This window comes from Rattus rattus, chromosome 13 (assembly GCF_011064425.1).
Source record: "Rattus rattus isolate New Zealand chromosome 13, Rrattus_CSIRO_v1, whole genome shotgun sequence".
NCBI lineage: Eukaryota > Metazoa > Chordata > Mammalia > Rodentia > Muridae > Rattus > Rattus rattus.
Window position 1 is genome coordinate 7,829,756 of NC_046166.1, and position 15,764 is coordinate 7,845,519.

The 15,764-nt window shown below is 47.2% G+C and overlaps 1 protein-coding gene across 1 annotated transcript; it reads left to right on the forward strand.

The window, feature by feature from the left end:
• Positions 1-2,245: 2,245 nt before the first annotated feature.
• Positions 2,246-14,243, forward strand: Msmb (microseminoprotein beta). The gene is made up of 4 exons (XM_032919282.1): positions 2,246-2,271; positions 7,512-7,617; positions 9,970-10,072; positions 13,940-14,243. The coding sequence occupies exons 1-4, from the start codon at positions 2,269-2,271 to the stop codon at positions 14,067-14,069; spliced, it is 342 nt and encodes a 113-aa protein (XP_032775173.1). The 5' UTR covers positions 2,246-2,268; the 3' UTR covers positions 14,070-14,243.
• The last annotated feature ends 1,521 nt before the right edge of the window (positions 14,244-15,764 follow it).

Sequence of the window (15,764 nt, forward strand, 5' to 3'; positions counted from 1 at the left end):
GGAAATTCCAGGAGGAAGTGTGGTCATTGGAACCAATGTAGTCTACCATGTGAGGATGTTACCAAAGTTGTTACGCATGCCACCTGGGATAGGGCCCTCACAAGAACCCAACCATCATGCCACACTGATCTTAGACACCCAGCCTCCCAATCCGTGAACAATTCGTTTTAGCTACCATTTTAGCATCACCAGTCTGCGGCCCATGCTATGCCAGCCCTAACTGAGGTCAGGGTTCACACAGAATGAGACCCATGGAAGGAGTAAGGCTGGTGTCAGACAAGGATTGTTCCCCACCGATAAGATCTTCATTTAATATTTACAACATTTAAATTAGATCTTGCCTGATGTACAAAATCATAAAATTATACATATTAACAGGGAACCATGTGAAGTTTTAACACGTTTATGTTGTTGAAGTGATTCACCTTCCTGTCTTCTTCAGTGCTGGGATTACAAGTGTGTGTCACCATACCCATTGTGTGTGTGTGTGTGTGTGTGTGTGTGTGTGTGTGTGTGTGTGTGTGTGTTAGACATATGCATGCATATGGAGATATTGTATGACACTATTCCTGGGGATATATGAACACACATTTATTGACCCCACATTAGGAGACAAGGACAAACCAAATTAACAATATCATTAAGGCAACCGTGGCAAAGCCAACAGTGGGCTAGTTACATGAAAATGGGTGGGGGGTTAGTTACAGAAGCAGGGATGGCTCATAGGCCGCTGTCCCACCAGAAAGCCTATCCAAGTGGGGGTGCAACTCCAGCTTCAGCCCGGGAACTCTTACAGGACTTAAAGACTGATCCACAGGTCAGAGGCTCCACCAACAGTCGTTAGTGGCTTCTATAACCTTGGTGGGGGAGAGGACGGCTAGTGAGTCTTGTCACAGTGTCAGCTTCCTGGGTTGTTCAAGTTCAAATACTCCCCGATACTCATGGACCTCCCGTCTCCCTCCTTAAGGGAATGTTTCAGTTTGGAGAAACTGCTCTGTAGGGAGAGGACAGATGGAACCTCACTTGTTCCTCAGACGCCATGCCGTCCATACTGTTTGTGGAGACAGGGCCTGCCACTGGTCTGGGGCGCACCAAGACTTTACTTGCTGATCCATGGTCCATAGGCCCAGGAATCCTCTGGTTTCAGCATCACTGGTTCCAGGGCTCCAAGCCCATCCCATCATGCACTGCCTTCTGATGTTAGGGTCTCGCGGTTGCAGCCAAGCGCTGCACTGACAGAGCTCGCTCCTTAGCCTTTATATGGGGTCTGGTTTTGGGTGGTGAGGGAGATGAAACCCAGGGCTTCCCATGTGACAGACAAGTACTTTACTAGGCAAGCTACACGTAGCCGCAATGCTCACCCTTTTCTGGCTGCCTATTTCCTTGTGTACACATCGGCTATGGACACAGGGGGCGCTCTATCATGTGACAACTGTAATCCGCGCTGCAGTAAACCTTCGGGAGCGCGGACGGTTTCTGCGTGGGCTTACTGGATTATAAATCAGTTCGAGTTTTCATTGTTCAAGGGAACTCCATGCTGTTTCCTATACAGGAAATCACTATTGAACAGAGAGAGGAAGGCCTTCTTGAGAAAACAGAGAAAAGACTAAACACTCAGGAGAACATGAGGTAATTTGAGAGATTTGGGCTTGCCAAAAGACAGCTAGGCTGGTGGGTACGACTCATTCATACCATGGAAGATGGCTCCATGTACGTGTGCTTTCCCATACTGGGCCCTAAGGCAAGTATCTCTTGGGCCAAAGCTCCCTAGCCGGCCAGGCTGACCCATGGGGCTAACCTTATGCCTCAGTGCTTGGCTGCTTTGAGTCACAATTCCTGAGCCCTCATTTCTTTGTCCAGGAACCAGGAAAGAGCATGAGGGGTGCCTAGCAGTCTGTTAGTGCAGGACGAAGACTCAAAGGGAAAGTTCTTTCTCTGCTCTCTCACACCAAGGGCAACAGCTTGTCAAAAGTGAGGAACATACCCCAAACTGGTCAGGAAGCCCTACTGCCTAGAGAACCCCAGTGATAAACACATAATTAGGGCAGAAGCTTAACATGTGAGATTTATAAAGCAAGAGAAATAAGTTCCTGCTCAGCCCTCAGTAAATATCCAATATGTTCTTGGAACAATCTCATTCCAAGACACCCACACGTGGTCATTCTCACCTGTATAAATAGGGAGCCAGCAATAAATGGGGAGCCAGCACTCGTACTCGCTAAGACTTCCCTGGAGGTGCCTGCCTGTAAGGAGTCCTGCTTTGCCACCATGGTAGGGGACTGCTTTCATACATAGGGCTCCTTTTTGTCTTTAGTTGAAAATGGTTCTTTTCTTTAAGTATCTTTTCTAGAAGCCAGAATCAGGGAATGAATGGGGCTTCCCACGGGAGGACCGGAGGAAGGAAGCAGGAGCTGGGGAAGCTACATGAAGGTGGAGAGGGCCTCAGGAAGGGACCCTGGCCTCACCTCAGGACAAATGTACTCTGAGAAACCCTCCTCAAACAGAGCTAGGGGTCAAAGAGTGGTGGGCGGTGCCCCCCCTGTCTCCACTCAGACCCCTCTCACCCCCTCCTGTGAGGCCTCTGAGTGAACTCAGGTAGCTGCAATAGCCCTTCCCTGACTAAGATTCTGAAGACCCTTGACCCTCAGTTATGGAGAACAGGGCTCTTTCCAGAATCAGCCACTTAACAAAGGGGACACAGTTCAGGGGACACTTCCAGTCTGTTTCGCCCCAAACTGGTCAGGAAGGAGACTGCCTGGAAAGACCCAGTGAAAGACAGTTTCTTTTTCTCCTGTGCCTGCATGCCTCAGGGGTACGTGGCTTCTGTCTGCAGCAAGGGACGCAGGGCAGAATAGAATGCAGGGGAGAGAGGGGACTTTGCAGTTTCCTCCTCAGGGGTAGTCCTCAGACTAGGGTCCCAGCATCACCTGTGAGCTTTGGTCACAAGCCTGAAGACCCGCTGAAGCAGATTCCTCAAGCATACTCTTTGTCAAGGTCTCCCTGAGCTCATGAAAGGGGCAGCGAGCAGCCATCTTGGATTAGTTTTCCCATGGAGCTCACACAGGAGAGCAGGAGACACAGCAGCTTTGTCTGCTGCCTAGGAACTTGGTACTGTGGTACTTCATTAACTCCATAGGAATTCGAAGTGCCCACTCTGGGAGGAGAAACAGCGAGAGACAGAGACAGAGACAGAGACAGAGACTGAGAGAGAGACAGAGAGACAGAGACAGAGACAGAGAGAGACAGAGACAGAGACAGAGACAGAGACAGAAAGACAGAGACAGAGACAGACAGAGACAGAGACACAGATAGAGACAGACAGAGGAGAGAGAGAGATAGAGACAGAGAGAGAGGAGAGAGAGAGAGTTGCACCATTGGCAGATTGGTAGATAAAGAACGCGTCATTTTCTTTCCCTGCCATGTCTGGACTCTACCCCACACTGTCTCAGTCTTGGGGTGTCCTTACAGCCCACCTTCTTTAGGATTCAGTTCCGGCTCCTTGACGCCTTTGTTCTGTGACTCAGTAAAACAGGCCTCTGTACGTCCATGATGATCTCAGCATGGAACAGCTTTCTTTCCATCTAATGAAGCAGAAGTCCCGTCAACAGGCTGGGTGGGGAGACATATACATAGAGGGTTGGAGTCAAAGATTATGGAAGAAAAAAGAATAAAACAGGAAGAACAATGAATCAGTGAATTTTAAGGCTTGGTGTGTAAATATATTAAGGGTTTTATGTAGGTTCCCCTTCTTTCTTCTGCTTTTTTTGGGGGGGGGTGTCTCTCTATGTAGTCTGTAGTCACCATGTAGACCAGGAAGGCGTCAAACACAGGTGAGCTTCCTGTCACTGCTTCCTGAAGCTGGAATGAGAGAAGTGAGCCACCACACCAGGCTCTTTCTCTCTTTCTTTTTCCTCTCCTCTCCTCCCCTCCCCTCCCTCCTCTCCTCTCCTCTCCCTCTCCTCTCCTCTCCTCTCCTCTCCTCTCCTCTCCTCTCCTCCTGTCTTTCCTTCCCCACCTTCCTTCCCCCCCCCTCTCCTTTCCTTTGTCATTTACTCATTCCTTTAGGAAGGATTCCCACATTTCTTTAGAGTTTTAAATACAATGATTGCATTGTAGAAGCAAAGAGCCCAAGGAGAAAGGAATCACAATCACAGTCACAAAATGCCTCTCCGGCAGCTGCGGTGACCCACACTGGCGTCCCAGCATATGGGAGGCTGGGACAAGAGTATTTTCCTGAGTTCAAAGCTAGCCTGGGCTACAGAGTGAGTTCAGGGCAGCCTGGGCTACAGAGTGAGTTCGGGGCAGCCTGGGCTGCCTCTCTGTCTAGGTCACAGGAATCACAGCCCCCAGGCTGTTGTGTGGCCCGCAGAGTTTCATTTTGAGACTGATAGTAGATCCCTGGTGCCTGCCTCTCTCGTGCTTTTACCTCACCAGTGTTTGTCTTGTTTGGGCTCTGTTCTTTTATTGTGAGTCACTGTGTTCTCAGTCAGTTCTTCCTTGGGTGTTGCATGCCGTGAGCTGAGCTGCCCTGTCAGGACTCTGTCTTCACCTCTGTGCTCTTCTCAGGGTTGTGTTAGAAGGGAAAATGTGTATTCCAAAGTGTGAGTGGTCTTAAGTTACATTTTCCAATTGCTCCAAAGCCACTGTCCCTATGGGAGCATGTGTGAGCCTGCTTTCCTCTGAGGATTCCAAATAGCGTGGTCTGTCTCCTTACCCACATTAGCCTGCTTTAGCTTAAGTTGGATTTCCAGGTGTTTATTGATCCTTCTCCGTCTTCATGTGTGTGTGTGTGTGGGGGGGTGTTGTATGTGGGTTTTTGTATCTCTGTGTGTATATGGTTTTTGTGCATGTGTGTGTGTGTTTTTGTATGTGTGTGTGTGTTTGTATGTGTGTATATGTGGGGTTTTGTGCATGTGTGTGTATATGTGTGTGTATGTGTGTGTATGTGGGTTTTTGTATGTGTGTGGGGGTTTTGTATATGTGTGTGTATGTGGGTTTTTGTATGTGTGGGGGGGGTTTGTATATGTGTGTGTATGTGGGTTTTTGTATATGTGTGTGTGTCTTTGTATATGTGTGTGTATGTGGGGTTTTTTTGTGTGTATGTGTGTGTATGTGGGTTTGTGTGTGTGTATGTGTGTGCATGTGGGTTTTTGTATATGTGTGTGTGTGTGTGTATGGGTTTGTGTGTGTGTGTGTGTGTGTGTTGTCCCGTTATTGCCTTTGCTACTTTTCTACTATGACTTTATGTTTTTTATTGTTACACTGAAATTATTTCATATATTATTTTTCAAATTTTGATCCTTTCTTAGCATTATTTATTTAGGTATTCAAACACCCAAATCTCTTTTATCTTTAAAACATATTTTCTATAATTACTTAATGATCTTACCGTAAAATTTAACTGGTGAATCTTTAAAGAAAAAAGTTTAAACGATCTTAATACAGACTATGGCCTCCCATCGCACTTCAAGCAATCACTTTTCCACACTATTTGAGAAGCACAGGAAGAGAAGAACTGGATGGCGGGGACATGGGAGAAAACTGTGGGAGGTAGAGACGACTTTCTTATGTCTAAGGCAGCAAGGAGGACCAGTGCCTGGCACAACAGCCTCCAGACTTCCCAGGACAAGCCAGGACGGCTCAAAGGAGTGACTGCTGCAGAAAGCTCCTAGTGCAGCCAGAGAAGAGGCTCCCAGCTAATCCTTCCTATACCCAGAGCTACAGCCAGTCACCCCGCAGGCAGCCCCAGCCCAGTGAACTCTGCTACATATGATCAGGGGTCACAGGAATGTCTGGGGCAGGAGAGCTGCCCCAGTGCCCAGAGCAGCCCTCAGAGTATTGCAAGTGTGACTGTAATGGGCAGTGTGCTGTTTCCTCCTCTCTAGCTGACCACTTCCGACACACTGCAGCACTGTCTGCTTAAAGTCATTCTCCGCAGAGCCCCCTCATGTCGAAGATGATGACGTTTTTACGGTAACATGCCTATATTTTGTCGTGAGTTATCTATTTTGTTCCTCATTTGCCTTTTTAGTCTTCCACCAGAAAGGAACCACGATTAAGGTTTTTTATTCTTTGAGACATGGCCATGTAGTCCAGGCTATGCTGCTGGGATGATCTTGAACTACTGAGCCTCTTGCTTCTGGAACTCTCTGAAGACCTGAAAACAAACAAACAAACAAACAAAAAAACCAATTCCAAGACTGATTAACGGAGCTATCATGAGAAATGGCCAGCTGGCTGCCTCTTCCAGTCAGGACTCCAGAGAGCAGCCCCTCACTGGCTTTTGGGGTCCCCTTTATGGGGAAGGGCTAGGGTCGATCAAACAGCTGTCCAGATAGATTACTGGCTGTCAGCGCCTGGACGGAAGAGTGAGGGACTCTGGACTCCAGGCTGCCCCGGGAGATAAGTGCAGGAATACATCACGTGGAAGGGGAGGCATCAGGTTATCTAAGAAGACACACTTTTGTCAGGCAAAAAGGCAATCATGTGTCCCAGGTTCGGGAGTTTAGCAAGGCAGAGGGTCACAAGTTCAGTTTAGGCTGAAATGGTTTGCAGGATACATTAGGCTTAGGAAACTTATTCTCGCAAGGTTCAGAGACGTACTGACAGTGAATACCATCGTGGCTTCTTACCAACAACGTGGCTCCTGCTGTGGTTTTACAGAGCCACACCCATTCTGCCTTTATGTGTTGCTGGGGATTGAATCCGTGGCTTTGTGCTTTCTAGGCAAACACTCTACCAACTGACCCATTTCCCCAACCTCTAGCTGTTCGGTGTGACATCAGGCCTCACCCCCTTCTCCGTTTTAAAAGGATTTCAAGAGTGCCACCCTGAACCGTGTGCATTTATCCCGCTCCTCTCAAAAAGATGAAGTGGGCGATTTGCTATTTGGGGACTGTGGATTCCAGACCCTCTTCAGAGCAGAGGGGTGGCTGGTCCTGGTCATTCTGTACCCCAGTGCCTACACCTGAAGTTCCTGGTCACAGGGCCTTGGGTTCACGCTGACACTAACCCTGTTCCCAGTCACATCTCCTGCAAACACAGCTCCTGTAGGCCTACAACTCTATTTTGCTCGCTTCTGGGTTCATGGTAATGTTGTTCTTTTGTTTGTTTGTTTGTTTTGTTTGTTTTGTTTTGTTTTTGAGACAGGGTTTCTCTGTGTAGCTCTGGCTGTCCTGGAACTCACTCTGTAAACCAGGTTGGCCTTTGGCCTCGAACTCGAGATTTGGCTGTCTCTGCCTCCCGAGTGCTGGGATTAAAGGTGTGTGTGCCATCATCACTCAGCTAAATCTTTTATTTTTAATTTTGCCTCCTTACAAACCTTCCTAATATTTTTCTTTTTATGTGACTAATTGAATCTTAGTCTCTGATTGCCCGGCTGTGGTACCTGGTGGTTGCTCTCCACTCTGCTCTTCCTGCCAGAGCTCAGCAGGGATCTCGTAGGGCACTGACTCAAGAACGACCTTCAAGAATTGTTCATTCTTCTCCCCTGTCCTTTCCCGGCATTGCAGAAAGCTCGGCTGGGCAGCCTCCTAGTCCTTGCCACTTTGGTGACAGCATCCAATGCAGCGTGCTCTATTCAAAGACTCAAGAGACTTCCAAACGAAAAGTCTGATGGTAAGTCCTGGTTCCCCGGTATTTTTAATGTCATTCCAGTCTGCACACACAGCCTGTGTAGATTTGACCTAGTGTGCAGGGCAGATGGAGATGTATGGGAATATACACTGCAAGAAGGATTCAGGCAGATATGGAAATAGTAAGGACGTTTTTCTCATTTCTACCTAGGTGAGATTGCCCAGGGAGCTGCGAACCTTAGCGTAATCCGGCCCCATAGAAGAACACCTGAGACTCTCTGGGGCTCGAGCTGACAGTAAACGCTCTCTCACATGCAGTCAGGGTTGAGAAGCTTCATTCAAAATTCAATGTACATGATCATTCCTGTAATCTTGTTTAAATGCAGAGCGTGTGTGTGTGTGTGTGTGAGTGTGTGTGTGTGTGTGTATATGTGTGTGTGTGTGTATGTCTGTGTGTGCATGTGTGTATGCGTGTGTGCATGTATGTGTGTACATGTGTGTATGTGTGTGTCTGCATGTGCGTGTGTGTGTATGTGTGTGTATGTGTGTGTGTGTATTTGTGTATGTGTGTGCATGTGTGCGTGAGTGTGTGTGTATCTGTGTGCGTGTGTGTGTATGTGTGTGTCTGCATGTGCGTGTGTGTGTGTATGTGTGTGTGTGTACGTGTGTGTGTGCATGTGTGTATGTGTGTATGTGTGTGCATGTGTGCGTGAGTGTGTGTGTGTGTGTGTGTGTGTGTGTTGTGAATGGTCCCGGAGAGTCTCATACAGACCAAGCAAACGCTTTAACACTGTACTAGTTTCATTCTGCTGCTGTGATGGAGCGCCATAACCAAAACAAATTTAGGGAAGGGAAGGTCTTATTTACGGCTCACTCCTCGGTCCATTGTGGAAAGAAGTCAGGTGGAAAAACTCAAGCAAGGACTTGAAAGTGTTTCTTGGGTGACATTAGTCTGTATCAAGTTGACAGCTAAACCAAGTATGACAACTCTAGGCCATATGCCTTAGCCCTGGACCAGTTTAATTCACAGGATCTGAAAGCACGCGCGCGCACACACACACACACACACACACACACACGGGTGGTGTCTGTCTGGTGCAGCTCATGGTAATGCCCATGCTGCCCTTCAAGCACACTTGGCTCTAAGGCAGCAATCCTCACCCTGGACAGACATTTTAAAAAATAAGGCAGAGAGCTCGGATGCAGCTCTCTTGGTAGAAAACTCATCTAGTGTGTGTGAGGTGTAGCATTCAATCCCAGCACTGCAGGAAGCCACTGTGATGGGATGTCCTTGTGATCCCTGCACTCAGGAGGCAGAGACTGGAGAACCAAGAGTCCCTGCAGGGCCTGGAGAGATGGTTTAGTGGCAAAGAGCACTGGATACGCTTATTGAGGACCCAAGTTCAGTTCCCAGCATCTGCATGAAGGTTTTACCACTGTTGTTAATTCCAGCTCCAGAGCACCAGGTGCCGTCTTCTGGTCTCTGTGTGTACAACACAACCTTACATAAGTACAGGCGAAAAGTTCATATAAATAAAATAAAAACAAATATTTTTTAAAAGCACATAGGGAGTTCAATACCCATCTGGAATACAATGTTGCACGTCTCCCTCCCCACAAAAAGTCTCACGTGCAGTCTGGGCTCCCGCAGAGATTCTGATCTTGTTCTTTGGTGGGGATCAGGAACAAGGTTAGTTTGTTTATTTAGGTGCTGGAGATTGAATCTAGGGCTTTGTGCATTCTAGATACATTTTTAAGTACCTACAATGCTTCACGTGTGCGTCTAGCATTGAGAATCACTGACACAAAGCTATACCAGTAGAGAAGTGAGGGGTTTATTCAGGACAACCAGAGAAAACAAGCTGGGCCCCTGTTGCCAGTGACCCTTAATCGCTACGAGGTTAAAAGGGAAGGTCTTATTTATTCTCCAATGTCCGTTCTGGAATAAAATCTAGAAGGATTTGAGCTTGCTTAAGAAACATTATCAGAGGGGTTGGGAATTTAGCTCAGTGGTAGAGCGCTTGCCTAGGAAGCGCAAGGCCCTGGGTTCGGTCCCCAGCTCTGAAAAAAAGAAAAAAAAAAAAAGAAACATAATCAGAAAGCTGGGCATGGAAGCACAGGCCTTTAATCCCAGCAGAGGCGGTTGAATCTAAGTTTGAGGCCAACCTGATCTACACAGTGAATTCCAGGCTAGCCAAGGCTAGCAATGCCTTGTCTCAAAACAAACAAACAAACAAACAAACAAACAAACATTATCATAGGCAAGGACTACAGGACTGTCGTGTGCAGGACTCTAGCCATTTTCAATACAAAAGCACTGATCATTTCTGGCACTGCAGCTCTGACCCACAAACTTTGTTCCCGTTGTGTGACGATGGCATTTGCGTCCTTTTAGAATGCACAGATATAGACGGTGGCAAGCACGTCCTTAACACTTACTGGCAGAAGAACTGCGAGTGGTGTTTCTGTGACAAAACTGCGATCACCTGCTGCACCAAGTAAGTCTCAACTCTCTGGCCCCCGAGAGCCACTCTTGAGGGCTTCTGCTGTTGTGTTTTGCTTTGTTTAGTTTAATGTTTGATTTTGAGACATAGTTTCTTTAGGTGCCTCTGCGGTCAAACTCCAGGGCTCAAGTGATCTTGCTACCTCAGTCTGCAATGGGGATGAGAACCATAGGCAGACATGTTTGTGTTTTATCCATATGAATTTATTGGATAATGGCAAGTTCATAAGCTTCATTGATTTATTTTTAACATAAATTACATTTATTTACGTGTGTGTGTGTGTGTGTGTGTGTGTGTGTGTGTTGTGTTTGGTTTGGGGGCTATGATTTACCAAGCAGATATCGGTAGTCACTGGCAAACAGATTGTTTTTAATTCAAACTGTAATTACTGCCATTAACTCTCAGGTCACACTTTCTTAACACATCACACAGGAAATCTGATGTGTGTAGATTACAAAATGGCCATACAAAGCTGCCATTGCAGCAGAGTGGGAAGTGTTGACAAAGCGTTGAAGGTAGGCAAGCAGAAACACACAGATGCAAAGAGAGTCTGTCAGAGGTGCAGCTAGAGTGGAACTTCAGGGTCGGGTTGAGCTGTCCAGTTGAGGGGTTAGACTACCGAAGCCATACAAGCTAAATACAGAGCGGGTCTAGATGGACCCATTTAGCAGCAGGGACTGAGACAAGCTGAAGCCCCTGATAGTCAGGAGTTCTCTTCCAGCCCTGCCCCCTTAACAAATACCATTAGTGTGTGCACGTTACATGTGCTATAGAGAGAGTGGCGCACGCGGAGGCAGAGGACAACTCTCTGGAGTCAGCTCTCTTTCTCCACAATTTGTGAGCTCCCGGGATAGAATCCCTTCCATATTTAAGTTGTTCGGCAGAGTGCATCTTGTGGGTGCTGCTGGGAGGATGGTGTTGTTTACACACATACGTGTAAAATCCTCCTGTCTCTTCCTCTGATCACAAACGTGGCTTATGAGATGGATTCTTCCACAGCAAGGCGTGGCCTCAAAACCACCGTGTTGCGTAATATGGACTAACCTAGGCACAGCCTGATCTTACACTGGGACTATAGGAGGTTCCACGGTGCCAACGGCTTTGCTGTTGTTTGTTTTTGAGATGAGGTCTTGAGTATCCCTGGCTGGCCTCAGAATTATTTTGTAGGGGAGGGGATCTTACACTCCCGATCTGGGATTTCGGGCATGGGTAGCCATGCACTGTTTTGTGCTGTACTGGTGACTGAACTCAGGGCTTCACGCGTGCTAACGAGCACACTCATTACTGAATTACAGCCCCACATATTTTTAAGCTTTAGTGGGGGAGGGTTAAGGGAGGGTGTGCGTCTTTATGGTAAGTGTGTACGGAGGTCAGAGGGCAATGTCAGTAGGAACGTCTCACTTGCTCACTTTGTTCGAGCAACTGAACTCAGGCTGCCAGGTTTGCATGTCGAGCGCCCTCACCCTTTTCATTGTTATTTGCTTGTTTTTAGGGCAGTGTTAGCCATTTCTCTCTCTCTCTCTCTCTCTCTCTCTCTCTCTCTCTCTCTCTCTCTCTGTCTGTGTGTGTGTGTGTGTGTGTGTGTGTTCATTCATGCACACAAGTGCCAATGCATTGCTGGAATTTCCAACCCCAATAAGCCCTATAAAAAACACACAAGTGGGGTTGGGGATTTGGCTCAGTGGTAGAGCGCTTGCCTAGTAAGCGCAAGGCCCTGGGTTCGGTCCCCAGCTCCGAAAAAAAAAAAAAAAAAAACACACAATCCTGTTATAATTACAAATTATAAGCCTAGATTGGGCAGATCTAACACTACAGTAATTTATTCCTCAGCTATGAGACCTCTTGCTACTTTTGGTTTCTCCTGGCCTCGTGATCTGGTTCATCATGGCTTCCTCCTCCTCTTCCTCTGTCCTCCGTCCTTCCTCTCTCATAGTCTTCTCCCTCTACCTAACCCCACTTTCACACCTCCAGTCCCACCCTTCCCCTCCCCTGCCCAATCACAGGCTCTAGCCTTTATTGACCAGTTAAAAATGGGGAGGGGGGGGTTGGGGATTTAGCTCAGTGGTAGAGCGCTTGCCTAGGAAGCGCAAGGCCCTGGGTTCGGTCCCCAGCTCCGAAAAAAAGAACCAAAAAAAAAAAATGGGGAGAGGGTTCAAATGAGATCGACTGAGTATGTGGTGGACTGCTTGTTGGGGGAAACGCACGCTGGGAATTGAACCGAGGATTTCACGCCTGCCAAGCAAGCACTTCATCTCTGAGTTGTATCTCCAACACAAAGGGCAGTTTTAGATTTACAGGGAAATTAAGCATAGGCCCAGAGGTTTCCCGTATACCCTCTGTCTCCACACACTCTGCCCTGTCCCCCCTCGCCCCCTCCCCCTGCATAGGATGCCATTACTCTAGTGACTGTGCCTTCCTTGAGCCATCACCAGCCCCAGAGTCTGAAGTATGATCTACTTTGGATCTCGGAGAGGAGTACGGCAAGTTTTTAGTCCAGTTTCTCATGGTAAAATATACATAATATAGAATCTACCACTTTCTGCATACATTTCAATTACATTAAACATATTCATGTGTCGTGTAACCTAACCATCCCCTGTGGCTTTTCATCTCAAGCTGGTGCCTGACTGTTGTGTTAGCTGACCTGAGAAGCTGAGATGGGCGTTTCACTAGAGTTCAGGAATGCGATGTTTTGTTTTGGTAGAAGCTCAGCTTGTAGCTCTTGCTGGCTTGGAACGTGCTAAGCAGACTTGCATGGCCTTCAACCCAGAGATCTGCCTGCCTCTGCCTCCCAAGTGCTGGAATTAAAGTTTGCGTACCTCCCCGCCCAGCCTTGAGCTCAGGAATTTTAAGTCAGATTTGGCAACATAGTGAGACCTCCATCAAAAAAAATTAAAAAAAAAATAAAAAATCAAGGTTTGAGTGAACAAACTCAAACCAACTAAATAAAATCTAAGACTTCATCCATCACGCACTCCTCAGACCCTTCTGTCAGCGCCAGGATGAGACAAGGTTTCTCATAGCTAGACTGGCCACAAAAATCACTATGTAGCTGAGGCTGGTCTTAAACTTCTAATCTTTCGGGTTGGGGATTTAGCTCAGTGGTAGAGCGCTTGCCTAGCAAGCACAAGGCCCTGGGTTCGGTCCCCAGCTCCGAAAACAAAACAAAACAAAACCAAACAAAAAACCAAACAAACAAACTTCTAATCTTTCTGCCTCTACCTTCAAGTGCGTGATTCTAGCTGCATGCCACCATGTCTGGCTCTGGCAGGCCAATTTAAATCCCGAGCCTATAGGTGGGCTTTGAGGGCAGTGACTCCTAAATCTGTGTGAGCCCCTACATGAGCAGGTGGGTTTTCCCAGGATGCTTTGTTTCAGGTAGCTTCTCCCTGGGGTCCATGACCCTGGCCTGGGATGGCTCTCTGCTCCTGTTGGTTGGGTGAGCTCCTCTTCTAACTGATACCACACAAGGCTGGGACAACCCTTCCCTTCCCACAGTCTAGCATGGTTTTCGAGGACCACTCCCTGGACAGGGAGGGTGGGTGGGCAATGTCAGTACACACTTTCCTGTCCCACAATGGCCTAGCCCTGCCTCTGCCCCGTTAGAACTTCCCAGTGTCCTTCAGTGCATGCAGGGTAGAATGTGGGACCCTCGTTGGGGATGGCTTCTGTGACTCCATGGCACAGACTGGTATGGAGGCCTAATGTGTACACTGTAGGCTTCCAGGCAAGTGATGCCCTTACCTTCCAGGCAACAGGAAGGCCTGTTGTCTGCTTCCAGCACGGAGCAGGTCTGAGCAGCTGGACTGGGTGAATACATTTTCTCCCCTTCTAATATGTCTTGCCTTGTCTCATTGACAGAACTCTTATACCTGTGAGCTATGACAAAAAGAGGTGTCAGAGACAATTCCACTCAGAGAACTGCACCTATAGTGTGGTGGAACGGACGAACCCAGGAAAGACCTGTCCAGTCAACGGCTGGACAATATAAATGTGCTTCTTGGGGGCCCAAAAGTGGAGCAATATTTGAACATTGTATGAATTAAAGTTACCAGTCATAACCACGCAAGGAGGTGACCTACAATCCCAAGACTCAGAAGGCAGAGCCAGGATGTCTTGAAAAACTCGAGTAAATAAATACATGAATAAATGTTTGCCAATCCTATTTGTATTAACTTAATGCATGTTATACAACCAAGAAAATCAAGCCAACAATAACAGTGGAAGTTCCACCATCTTCCCTGTGCTCCAATGGGTTTCATGCACGGGTGAATGAATGCCCACGCCAATTGCCACCCCTTTGGCTGCGTCAGGCTTTTTGGCCTGCATTCTGTTTCTGGTTTACAATGGGAAAAAGCATGTGTGTTCATGATGAAATCAAACTTCTCTGCCCCTGGTATTTAGGATTCCTTCCACTTACTTCACTACTCCCTCTTCATGGTGCCCCAGAATCCCTCTGTGTGTGTTTGCACAAGGTCAGAACAGGTTAGATACACGGAGAAGGTCTCTAGATCTCACGCAGTCGGAGGGGAACTCAGAGGCGGGACTTCTGTGGGTGGCAGGGACTAGCTCTAGGTCAGTTATGTGTCACACAGACCGCCTAAAATACACTGACTTGAAACTGTAACATTAATTCTGACATTTACTTACTTTTTAAAAAAAATGTAGCATGTTTTTTCCTGAGTTATAAAGTTCATCAGCCTTCCATTTCCTCATCACCAAGCATGTGTGCCTAAGAGGGCCATTCTTTCTCAAACCACCACAAGCCCCAGAGGAAAACGATTTTATTTTCTTTATTGGCATGACTTTTTTGCTTGTGTAGATACATGTGTACCTTGTAGGAGCCTGGTGCCCTTGGAGGTCAGAAGGCATTGGAACTATGCACGGTTCATCATGTAGGTGCTGGGAACCAAAACTGGGTCCTCCTTTGCAAGAACAGTGTTTTTAAATTTGGAGACATCGCCCAAGCGCCCTCAGATGGAAACTTTTTTTTTCTTTTTTTCGGAGCTGGGGACCGAACCCAGAGCTCACTAGGCAAGCGCTCTACCGCTGAGCTAAATCCCCAACCCCAGGAAACTTTTTAAATAACATTAACATTCTGCTCAGTCTTCTCTCCAGCCCGCTGTGTGCCATTTTCTTTTCTGTCCTTGAGAACTTGACTGTCCTACTAACTGGGGTAGAGTCGGGTAGGAGACATGGTAGCTATAATCACCTGATATCTCTCTCTTCCTTTTCTCTCAAACTCTCAGTAGCGGAGGCTGGCCTTGAACACTCTTGCTCCTTCTTCCTCCTCCCATGCTAGGATTGCAACCGGGGGATACCACACCCAGATAATTAGTTGAGAGGATTTTCTATATTATCAATACAGAGAAGTAATTACCCACATCTAGTCCCCACGGATTGTTTACACGCATTGAAAGTTAACACTGTACCTCATAGATATGTGCAGTTATTATGGATCAATTATAAAACGTTTTTGAAAAACGATTTGCCCTGATTTGAATAGACTGATGATATATGGCCTTTTGTATTTTCTGACTTGTATTCTTGCATATGAGCGTTGCAGTTCAATAAGATCTACCTTAGGAGAGCATTCGGTGTGAGAGGCTCATCTGGCGTATTTCTCTAGTGCATCTTCAAAAATTGAATTGATTTACTGATAAGCATGAAAAGGACCCAGATTAAG